General features: G+C 37.5%; 2 protein-coding genes across 2 annotated transcripts; both read left to right on the top strand.

The window, feature by feature from the left end:
• The first annotated feature begins 3,872 nt into the window (after positions 1-3,872).
• LOC112178988 (2-oxoglutarate-dependent dioxygenase 19) lies at positions 3,873-5,879 on the top strand. The gene is made up of 4 exons (XM_024317273.2): positions 3,873-4,221; positions 4,313-4,551; positions 4,753-5,080; positions 5,233-5,879. The coding sequence occupies exons 1-4, from the start codon at positions 3,967-3,969 to the stop codon at positions 5,476-5,478; spliced, it is 1,068 nt and encodes a 355-aa protein (XP_024173041.1). The 5' UTR covers positions 3,873-3,966; the 3' UTR covers positions 5,479-5,879.
• Positions 5,880-9,565: 3,686 nt separating this feature from the next.
• On the top strand, positions 9,566-10,386 carry LOC121050375. Its single transcript, XM_040510079.1, has 3 exons — positions 9,566-9,790; positions 9,906-9,987; positions 10,154-10,386. The coding sequence occupies exons 1-3, from the start codon at positions 9,585-9,587 to the stop codon at positions 10,355-10,357; spliced, it is 492 nt and encodes a 163-aa protein (XP_040366013.1). The 5' UTR covers positions 9,566-9,584; the 3' UTR covers positions 10,358-10,386.
• The last annotated feature ends 1,707 nt before the right edge of the window (positions 10,387-12,093 follow it).

Genomic DNA, 12,093 nt, shown 5'->3' with positions numbered 1-12,093 from the left:
CATTTGTTGATGTTATAAATGATGATGGATGCCCCTAACAATAGAATCAGAATTACTGATTCTGCTACCTCCACATTCGTAGTCTGAAGTTGTCTTGATTCCATTAGTTCATGTGCTAGTTTTAACAAGATCATGTTGCGGGGTGTTATATGGTGCAGGTGTGGTGAGGTTAAAAGGGACCAAAAGCCTATTGTCATTTGAAGGCTTGAAGCCTTCCAACTTTTAGTGGTTTGCATCAGGAGGTGTCGGTGTCCTATTGGGGACTGTCAATGTTGGTTTTCTTAAAGTCTTGTTCCTTGCAAGCTTGGTTCTCCACTGGTACGTTTTTGTTTGTTAAAGAATGACCAGTGATCTTATTTGTAGAACATGAAAGGCTAAGATTAATGAGGACGGAAAAATATAGAAACAAACTAGAAGTGGAACCATAAAGGGAATGAAAATTTTAGTCTACTTTGGTTTAGGCTCCATATCAGTAAACAGAGGCACTGAACTGGAGGTAGGGTTGGAGTATTCATATAAAGTTGTGGAAAGTTCAACCTTCTACCTGTTTTTTATTTTTTTATTACTTTTTTGTGCATATTGCTGGACAAGGAAATGCTGGTGCTAGTGGCCAGGTTTTCTGTCAGATCTCTGGGTATGAGAATTTGGTTCATTCATCCTTTGTGCTCAACAGTTGTAAAATAAGGGAAGACCCTGATCCGGAGGTCCATTTGAGAATTATAGATTGTGAGATTGTTGTTTTCAAAATTGGATGGGTTATTCACCTTCTTCGAAGGAGGTATGGGTTTGTTGGTCTGAGAAAAGGGTGATTATTGGAGAGAGGGTTTCATCAATTATGTGTTTGGAGAAGGGTTTGTGAAGATGTAGATGAGCTTTAGCACGCATATTATGGGAAAGCAACCAGAAGCATTGTCATGTGATTTTAAGATGGAGCTGTGACAACTCGGATTTAAGCTTTTCTTTTTGCAAGTTCTCCTTTGTTTTCTTTTCCCTTTGTTTAGATAAAGTTCGTTTATGCTGTGTAATCTGTTGGTAAATTACAGAACTGCATAACAGGATAACTATGCCTTGAAGAACAATGCTTTAACATTCATATTCGTTCTAATGAGTTGGTAGTTCTGTGTTCCAGATTCAAGTTTTATAAGTTAGTACATTTGTCAAATCAAATTACTTCATTTTGACAAGATTCTTGTTTTTCTTTTTCTTTTCTAATTGTATGCGTAACCCTCACCACACCTGAGACCATATGACAGAGACTTCTTCTTCTTCATTGTACGGTTCAAATCGTATTTTGTAACAGTTTCTTTTGTTTGGCAGCCACCCCTTCCTTCCACTCTGAAGCTGATCTTTGATGGCTGTTATCCCTCCTCAGCCAGCAGCTGCTGGTTTTGTTGTCCGTGGTTCTCTTGGCCACCTTCTGTTGGCTCTTTGTAAGAAACTTGGCTCCTTGGATGTCAGGTCTAGCTCAACTTTCTCATATTACTTCTCAACCTCTGTTTGTGGAAGGTGATCCAACTCCTCATCGATGCTCTGAATAGCTGTATATCAACTCCTTGGAGGATCCAATTCAATATCCAGGACATCCGTTAGTTAGTTGGCCTCGCATTTTCAGTCTGCAACGTTTTTGCATGTGTGGCGTGAGGACAATTTTTTGGCTGATCATATAGCTAATTTAGGCCGCTCCTATTCTTCCGTTTGTGCTTGGTTTGGCAGTCTTCCTCTCTTTGCGAGCTCTGCGTTCTAGTTTGATCAGTTTAAGGGTGGTTGTGCTTGTAATTGTTTTTCTTAATCGAAAAAAAAAAAAAAACAGTTGCTTTTTTTGGGCTGTGCCAAGTGATAAATGGTAAAACGAAAACTTGGTAGGTAAAGATTAAGAAAAATAACGGATATGTTTCTTTAATTATCATGAACCCTATTCCCCTATGAACTAAAGAACGACACTATGATGGTAAACTTATAGAAGATATATGACACAGCCATTTTCTTGTGTCAGGTGTAGAAGTAATTTAGGGATTGAATCCTATCCAACATGGCTAATTTTGCCTCCTGAATTTCCTCATAAAATAACCCGGAAGAAAAAGAAAGAATACAAATTACTAAAGTTTCGGGACAAGTACCACTGTAAAAAGTAAAAACTAGTTTGTTGAGAGAAGGAGCGTCATCTATGACTATGAGGATTGTTATGAAGACAGATGATGATGACATTGATTTTACTTGTGCTTGTTGCAGTGCAAGCCGATGGGGAAGACGATCCTGCTGCTTTCTCTCCCTTCGGTTTTAAACTTCCGCATCGCCTTCTCATTGACCTCACACATCGTGAAGTCCTGAAAATTCCCTATGAGCTGCTTCCTATAATTGTTACGAAAATTCCAACCTTACGAAAGAAATCTCCTAAAGGGCCGTTTACTCCTAGAAAACATCCTCGCTGACCTAAACACCGTCCTAAAGGTAAACTCGAGATCTTCCTACTCGGAAGACTCCTGCCGTTTTGTCTTGACATCCTTGAGAGATTGTTAGAGCTCTCTCGCAGCCTCGCTCTAAACATATTACATGCATATTTAATCATCTCTATTAGATTGAGTTCATTTGTATGTTCTTGTAATATATCTATGAGTGTGAGCACATATATGTACAGTTTGAATAATGCATGTTTCTCTTATCACAGAAAAATATAACTTTGGCCTCGAAGCTGCATATATAGATCTTATATTTCAGAACCCTAACTAAGTTGATATAATTCTCGTGCAAACACCTAATTGAATATACGTAACCAAACTTTAGTCTTTCAGAATGAAATCAACATTCTAGACTTTTTCCACAGGCCAATTTTGACCAGTCTTTTCTGATTCTTGATCTTGTCGAGATTCAAGTTTATATTTCTCAATTTATTATTGGTTTATTGAATGGTCTTCCTTTCATACTTAGTCGAGATCATTTGCTAAGACCGGTTTGTTTTACAGGTTGAATAAGAATTGTGTAATAATGCTTTGGAAATTGGAAGTCCAAATTGTCACGCGTTTCCTCTAGCTAGTTGCTCTAGTGGCTATGATTCTGTTGAAATATGACTCAAAAATATGCGGCTATTGTGATTTGTGATAGTCTCTCATAGTACAAAAGTATTAAAATGAAACAGAAAATCGTTGCAGAAATGGGACTTTGCATGCGTTGCAGAAATTGGACTTTACTTTCCCATGCATGCATGCGATCAGTATGATCTTGGTCAATTCAGTGACATACAAAACCAGACTCTAACTAATATCTGGTAATGAGATGACTTATGATTTTGGCCATGAGATGACTTAAAAAAAGGGTCATCAATTCAGTGACTTGAAAAACCAGACCCTAACTAATATCTGGACATTTATTATGTATACACACACATACTAATTGACACAATGTAGATACATATAATACAATCCGAATCCGACATGAAGTTAGCGAATTTGGATTATCAGTTACGAGTTACTTCACGAAAATAATTATATTTGAATCGGACTATTTCTAAACAATAGACCCTAATTTACTTGAACAAACTCGCTCAATTAGAATTAATTATATTACACGATGAAAGCTTAGATTTCTTCATTTCTTCATGATCTCGTTGGCACGTTTTTCTTCATGATCTCGTTGGCACGTACCATACATAGATACAGTGTACTTATTCTAATATTCTATACGTTATGTAGAAGTATTTTACATGCATGCATCAATTTCAATCACGTGTAGTCCCATGTGGTAGGCTATTCCACTTAATTAATTAACTTATCTAAAAGAATCTAGAAATTCTATGTTTAGCGGGAGGATTTTGACCACATTTATAATTCAATATCACTTCTGCTTGACTACTCTTATAAATGGGAACCATTTCTTTCTTTCATTCCAAAACAACAACCCAATTCAACACTCTTCTTTCTCTTCTTCGATCACATATTACTCAGTAGTCACTTCCATCACCACAATCTCAAGATGGCTGCAGTTGCTCAAGCCCAGGAGACATCAAATGTCACAAGCATCAAATCACTAGCTGAGTCACCAGCTCTCAACTCTGTGCCTTCTGCATATGCCTTCAACATAAACCCCAATGATGAAGCTGATCCTAATGACCCTGAGTTTGCTATTCCCATTGTTGATATGTCTCTTCTCACCTCTGGTTCTCCTGACGAGCGCGCAAAAATCGTTGGCGATCTTGTCAAAATTTGTGAAGAATGGGGCTTCTTCATTGTATGTTAACTAATATATAAGCTTTGGTTCTTGTTATACATGGATGTTTTGTTCAAGATGCTAATCCTCTTTTAACTTCACTTGATATCAGGCAATTAACCACGGAGTACCAGAGAACCTAATGAAGGCGATGATTGACGCATGTCATGGATTTTTCCGTCTTCCAGACGAGGAGAAGAGGGAGTTTAAATCAGGAAATGATGTGCTTGAGATGTTCAAGTATGGCACGAGCTATAATCTTGCGTTGGACAAAGTACTTCTATGGAGAGACTTCTTCAAGGTCCGAACACATCCAGAGTTCTACTCCCTCTACAAACCGGCTAGCTTCAGGTATAACTAACTCTTGAGGATAATAATTTCTTACTGGACTATAATCTGTCAATTAAATCATACTGTGAGTTTGGATCATACAATAATTGACTAATGATCCAATCAAGTTCACAGTCTCATAATTTGTGTAGTAAGAGAACATTCTGTTACTCCTAATTTTCAATTGTTGATGATTTCCTTTTTTATGTTTTTTTGTTTTAGTGAAATTTCGCTGGAGTTTAGCAAAAGAAGCCGAGAAGTAGCCTTAGAAATAACGAGAGCAATATCGGAAAGCTTGGGTTTGGGGCCGGACTACATATACAACACAATGAACATGGATCGCGGCTTACAAATGCTAGCGGGGAACTACTACCCACCTTGTCCTCAGCCTGAACATGCCATTGGTATACCCCATCATACCGATCATGGTCTAGTCACTCTCCTCATCCAAAATGAAATGAATGGCCTCCAAGTCGAGCACAATGGAAAATGGCTCACTGTCAATGGCCCTAAGAATGGCTTTTTTGTTAACCTTGCGGATCAAATGCAGGTACTACTTGAAATTTTCTTAGTCTCGTAGTCTAGCTCGTACAGTCGTACTTCTGTACGTATATCTATTGTAACTATCACCGGCACATCCATAAGATTGGTGATTGTTTCTAGCCTCTGTTAAATCTAATTTAATTTGTAAAATTTCTGCAGATTCTTACAAATGGCAAGTACAAGAGTGTGATGCATCGCGCCACCGTGAACAACAAAGCTACAAGAATATCGATAGCCATACCACATGGACCGTCTGTGGATACAATTATCGCACCAGCACCAGAGTTGTGTGAAAGAGAAGGCCAAGCTCCAAAGTACCTTGCAATGAACTACAAGGAATACATACAACTTCAGCAAAGCGGCAAGAACTATATGAAGTCCACATTTGATCACATCCGAGCCTAGCCGGCCTATCTAGCTCGTTATGTGTTGTATTGAAACTGTTGCACTTCATTATGTTTGTTTTAGTATTAATAATCATGCCATGCCATCTTCAATCTCCGGCCGATATGCTGGTATTACTGGTTCCAACGCGGCAAGAACTCCATGAAGTCCACATTTGATCACATCCGAGCCTAGCCTATCTGGCTCGTTATGTATTGTATTGAAACTGTAGGTCTAGTTTTTGTTTCAATAAGCACGCCATGCCATCTTCAGTCTCGGGCCGATGTTGGTATGACAATGGATGAGCATGGCAAAATTAAAACTCATTAACCATGTAACGACTCATTACAATTGAAATTTAATTGATATACTTGGATTTCATCGGCAATAATAATTTTTCATATCATTATTGATTTACTGTACCAAAGAGAATAGTCAAGGGGCGTGGTATATTCATTGGCAATAATAAATTTTCAACAATTTAGTTTACTGTTGAATATTCAATAAATTTTTCTTAATGATGAAATACTTTACATGATAGGGTGGTTTTGATTAAAGAACTCTTTTAATTTTTCAAAATAAAAAGACCTACCAAAATATTATTGTTATATCTGCAAACTTATAATTGGACCCCCGCAGGATGCAAATCCTGATTCCTTCCGTGCTCACAATGTTATAATTTTTCTCAGTCTTTATATTTATACTATATTCTTTAGAATTTCAAACAAAATATTTACTTATGATATTCGTTAACTTTAATTTTTATATTAATACTACATCTCTTGGGGTAAAACTATGGTATGTTAACATTTCTCATACATGCATCAACTATTTTTACCACTTTAAGGATTCGTGTTACCACTTTGAGGACTAATATTACTATTTTGAGGACTCATATGGTAAACTAAGAAAATTTTACTACTTTAAGGACTCATGTTACTACTTTGAGGACTAATATTACTATTTTGAGGACTCATGTGATAACTAAGAAAATTTACCACTTTAAAGACTCATGTTACCACTTTGAGGACTAATATTACTATTTTGAGGACTCATTTTACCACTTTTAAGGCAATTGTATGCATGTCATACGTTAACACGAATTTTCCCATCTCTTGAAATAATAAATGCACTTACAAAATTTCATCTTTAATTTTTATTTTATTTTGTTTCTAAGTACTTTTGATGGAGATGAATAAATATTTCAGTTTTAATCAAGTCACAAAAAAACTCCAGTTTTTTTTTTTTGATCAAATAAGAACTTCATTAATAAAAACGAAGATTACAATGAGAATGGGAGATAAAAGCTTCAACCGAAACTTTTCCCACTTTAGACGTCAAGGTAGACGTACGTCTATACTGACGCACTGTGGAAACCACACTAGGCCCCGACTCCAAACATACTAGAGAAAAACTTTTTTTTTTTTCTTCTTTACAAAAGAGGATCAAAGGACTAGAGAAAAACTTAACTAAAAAGACTAAACTAGCACCAAACAAACTGGCAGAAACAACAAAACGTGTTGGAGCAGAATCAACCAAGAACACGAACTCCCACCCTGAATCCACCTGGCCAACATTTGATTGACCAAGCCAACACTTGTCGTTGCTTTGAATCCGACCAAAGGGATTGCTGGACAGTCATACCTAGGACTAAAGAAAATCCAACATCGTCATCCCACCACTACTCCAAAAACGCCATCGCTTCCAACCCAAAACCTGACAAGAATGACCTCCTAAAAAGCCAATAATGCTCGTCTATGCCACAGGTAGACTTTTTGCAGACTCTAAATTAGGCAGGAACAACCCTCAGGAAGGCGAAAGTGATGATTGTCTCTGCCACAACTTGCAGTGCACCCGACCTAACACAAACCAGCTAAAAACCACAAACCAAATCCAACGAAACCAAGACTACAACCTTAACCCGACCCAACCACCACAAAACAAAACCAAGCCCTGAAACACTAGTGACAGCGGCCCAAGCACGCAAACCCGGCCCAACAACCTCTTGCCCCAACTCAGAACACCAACCCTGCAGGCCGCCGCATCCACCACCAAACCCTAAACCAACCATCCTCCACCATGCCACCGCACCAGGGTAAAACGTCGACCCACCACAACACCAAGCAGAGAGACAACCCCCACGCGCCGCCCGCCGCCGACGACCCATTCAATCTAATCGGACCACCATCCACAGCCTTCCGCCAATATCTCCAAGCCCAGAAGATGAGTCTCCGCATCCAAAATCACTGATTCCCAGGTTGGATCCATGAAGAACCAGATCCGATCTGATCAACCCCGAACCAAACACGAGCCTCGGGATCCCAGCCTGAAAGGCAACCAACTGTGGGTTCCTTAATTACCAAACAATCGACCACCCCACTCGTCATCCACGAATAGATCTAAGGCGAAAAGATTCTGATCTCGCCATCCTCCCTCCATGCCGCATTAGTCTTACCTCGACAAGGCTTGCCTATACTCAGAACAACCAAGTCGGCGATAATGGATCTTCAACTCGACCCCTGCTACCCTCAAACAAACACCAGTACTAACTAAGAAGGCAAAAAAACTAGAAAAACTAAGAAAGTTGAGGAAAACAAAGCTCCCCTCCCGGACCGAGACACAGCGGCAGAAGCGCCGGCTACATCCGGCCTGTAGAGCACGAAGGCTGGTTTTTTTTTCCCTTTAACGACACAAGAAGTTGTGTGAATGGAGAATTTTCAAAAAAACTCCAGTTAATGAAAATTTTATCCATTGCTAGAAAAAATATTTTATTTCTCATAAAATAAAATAAATTGTGAATGAATTTTTGTTTGAAATTTTGAGAGAGAGTTCGACTAAGAGAAAAGTCAAGGGGCATGGTATAAATATAAAACTGAGGACAATTTATATCATGCAAGGATAATTTTATTTGCGATATATTTCTAATAATGATACCCACACCTTGTGATAATTTTATTTGTGATAGATTTCTAATAATGATACCCACTCATTCAATCACAAGGTGACGCATCATCAAAAAGAGCATGCGAAGTCTATGTAAACTCCTACACTAACAAGGCATGTCATCTCATCGCCGTGTCATAAATTATGCGCTCCACATGAGATACATCAGCAAGTTAACAGACTCACTTAATGGAAGACTTTGGATTAGACCTATTGGATCAAAATTGAAAATGCATGGATGCATGTTTATTAATGATGAAATTAGAACAACAAGGACTGAAATGATTTTACCTCTAAAGTTTAGGGTTGTAACTAGTATTTAGCCCAAAATAATAATGATGGATGTTGCAAGTCTGGAGTTCATGATCATGTATAACAAGACTTGCAACATCCATCATTTATTATGTTGGGCCATTAGGTCGTGATGGGGTTACAGTAGCAACCATCATAACAAGAAATCAGAGAGGCAGAAGAAGTGAAATTTTCGAACTAAAGGAAAAAAAAAAACAAAGAGGTACAAGCAAAATATGAAATGTAATAAAAACGTTTTATAATTCTATTTATATAGCAGTGAAATTAACTATCATCTGGACCGAATCCAAAGGCCTTACAGAATCTAACAGGCTTGTAATGAGCACAATTTAATTTGGGTCCTGCAGTGTGTCGTCCAATTTGTTTTGGGCATAGACCCAAAATAAAATTAAAGGCTCAAACTATATAAAAAGCTAAACATGCTCTCCAAAATAGTTAAGGAGTCAAAATAGAGAGTCTGCTAAAGATGTTCTAAGTCTTGCATTTGTAAATGGGAAGTTGTGAGTTTGACTTATGGAAGACTAATTATTACTTATGAGTTGTTGATTGATTTAAAAATCAAAAATTGTTCATTTGCTAAAGGAAAATCAATTGATCAATTCATTAGAAAAAAGAATCACCGAAGTACCATATAATCTTGGTGAGACCAGCCTGAATCCCTAAAGGTAGATGCCTAACCAGATTTAACAAAAAAATAAAAAAATTCATCGGTCAAATAAGATACTTTAAAAAAAAGGGAATGATTTATTGAGTTTTTTAACGTCCAAATAAGATCGATACTGTTTAAAATTTGTTGTCCATTTTTTTTTTGAACAAGTTTTTATTTTTATTTTTTTTCAGGCATGGGGATGCAGTTCCCTCTGTGTTGTGATATGCCAACACAATACTTGACTCATTTGGGTGACCTGCGGTTTTGTCTTGTCCAGAGTGGCTTCAATTACGATGTCATGGATCGGCAATCTCTTTATATCACCACATTCCGAATTGAGGAAGGAAACATTATCAAGGTTTTAGATTCAACCAGTCGTTATATGGATACTGCGGGCTCTTTTTTCAGTGTTGCCTTCTGCTTCCCAGTGTAAATTCCTTCAGTCACCTTTTCTGGTTATTTCCTCTTTAAAGAATTTATGTATGGAGTCTCTTTCATTTGGCAAATCACTTTTGTATGAATTTTGATTTTGTCTTTGACTCAGAGAATGTGAAGATATTGGACGTAATGATGATAATACCACCCCAATGAACCAGCTGAACCAAGAAGAAGAAACTACGGGCAATGTAAGTTGCTATCCTCTCCTCAGTCATGATAAATGTTTAACATGTATTATTAAAATATAAAATAAAATAAAAAGAGAGAGGCCTTTCTCTATGCCACAATAAAACATGAGAGAGCAAGCTGCAATGTGTATCACAGCCCTGACCCTTACATGAATTTACATCTCAGCATGTTGGAGGCACAGACCGGGGCACGGACAGCGGCTCCAATGGTTTGAATGAGCTATCAACAAGTCAATCCCGGAAGGTGTGGAGCTCGTGGGCCATGAATAAGGCGAAGGTCGTCACTCTCTATGGATTCATTCCTCTTGTCATCATTATGGGAATGAAGTTTTCCAAGCCTGGACTTTCTCAGCTTCTCAGCCGTGATTAAATCCTTCAATCCAATATGGCGTTGTGAGACTTTCTGAGATGGGTTATGAGCCTGTGCCTATTCATCGAACCTACATCGTTATATTCCATAACCTTCAATCCAATAAGAGAGATGTAGATCCTGTTGAAGACTTGGCTTCATCAATTATGCTGTTTGGAGAAGGGTTTGTGAGGATGGAGAAAATGAAGATGGAAATGACAATGGAGATTGAGAAGATGCGAATAGAGATGGAGCTGAAGCGTAATGAGATCATGATCGAATTGCACCAGCAGATTGTGGATGCTTTTGTGAATGCATTATTGGAAAGGAATCGAAGAAGAAAATTAAAGAAGGCGAAAGTAGAGTCTTCCAATGCTTAGATGGATGGAACTTCGTTTACACTTTGAACTGTTTGTTTGTAATTTTGCTCCTAACTTTTACACATGCAAAGTTATGATGATCTTCTTTCTTTTTCTTCCTTCATTGTTGACAAAAAAATCAGTATGACAGGATAGTCTGCCTTGTAGTTGATAATTTGATTTGTTGACACGCAGATAGACGCATGAGCTAGTCATCACGTTGTTAGTTCCTGCAATATGTTAAATTTTACCTGTCTCCTTTGTGTAGATTCATGATTCAATACATGATTAGAATCTATTGATTTCGTGAGATTGAAATGGTGTTATTTTGGAGGCATTGTGGGTGATGAGATGTTTCTTTGAATGAAAAGGTTTTAGTTTTATGGTTTTATATATGCGGAGGTTGCCAGACCATAGATTCTGTATGATTTCTTTTCTGTTTTGATTGTAAATTCGTCCTCGACCTGAGCTTATTTTATTGTTAACTACTATTTAAGTTCACAATAGCAAGTATATACAAATTCCAAGTTCACTGCCAAACATTTTCAGTTGCATATTTTAGACTTTTTTTCCTTCAGTTCTTTAAGTGTTTTTTTTTTTTTCCATTTAATTTTCTGTCCTACTTCAGGAATAATTTATGAAATTAACTGTTCAAATTATGAAAATAAAATATAATTTGTCTCAAAATGATTAGAATAGTAAGCGAACTCTCGCATTTTCATATTAATACAGATATGGTGTAAAAAGGTATTTGTACATAAATCAAATATAATGAATGAAAGGTAATTAATCATTGATGGATGTTTGTTAGGGGGAGATAGATGAAAGATCCAGCAGGTTCATAAAAGGAAATTTGATGTGCCTTGAGGAAGAAGTAATACTTATGGCGTAAAACTATATTACCTGACCTAAAGGCCCTAAACCCTAATTGTCGGTCAACGTTTGTGGCATGCATGGTCATTTCGTTCAGTAACCTCGTCGGCTCGTTGACGCATCTCCTAGACCGATGGGCCATGGTGCTCTCACCAATCTTCAGCTTATGCTCAACTAACTGGTAATACATTGAAGCCGTGGTCGCCGACTTATATAGCTAGTACAGGATTGTCATTGCTTTTGAGATCAAACTTATGCGTATGTTACCCAAGAATTCTTTCCATAAAATTAATTGATGCATTTGGTGTCAAAATTCCATGCGTTATTGCGTGAGAATTGTATCTCCATGAATTAGCTTGCTAGCCAAAGACTATGCTTATTAGATTGATTCTAGGTAGTTAGGTGATCATTAGCGATCTACCATTTATCGATTTGACATAGTAATGGGTGGTTATTAGTTTCAAAGATCGGACATATTTAGTCTTTAGTTCCTTAATTTGAAACGGTCTCTGCTACAATCACTAA

The sequence above is a fragment of the Rosa chinensis genome, chromosome 7 (genome assembly GCF_002994745.2).
Source record: "Rosa chinensis cultivar Old Blush chromosome 7, RchiOBHm-V2, whole genome shotgun sequence".
In the NCBI taxonomy this organism is placed as follows: Eukaryota; Viridiplantae; Streptophyta; class Magnoliopsida; order Rosales; family Rosaceae; genus Rosa; species Rosa chinensis.
This window is presented reverse-complemented; position numbering and strand designations above follow the sequence as displayed.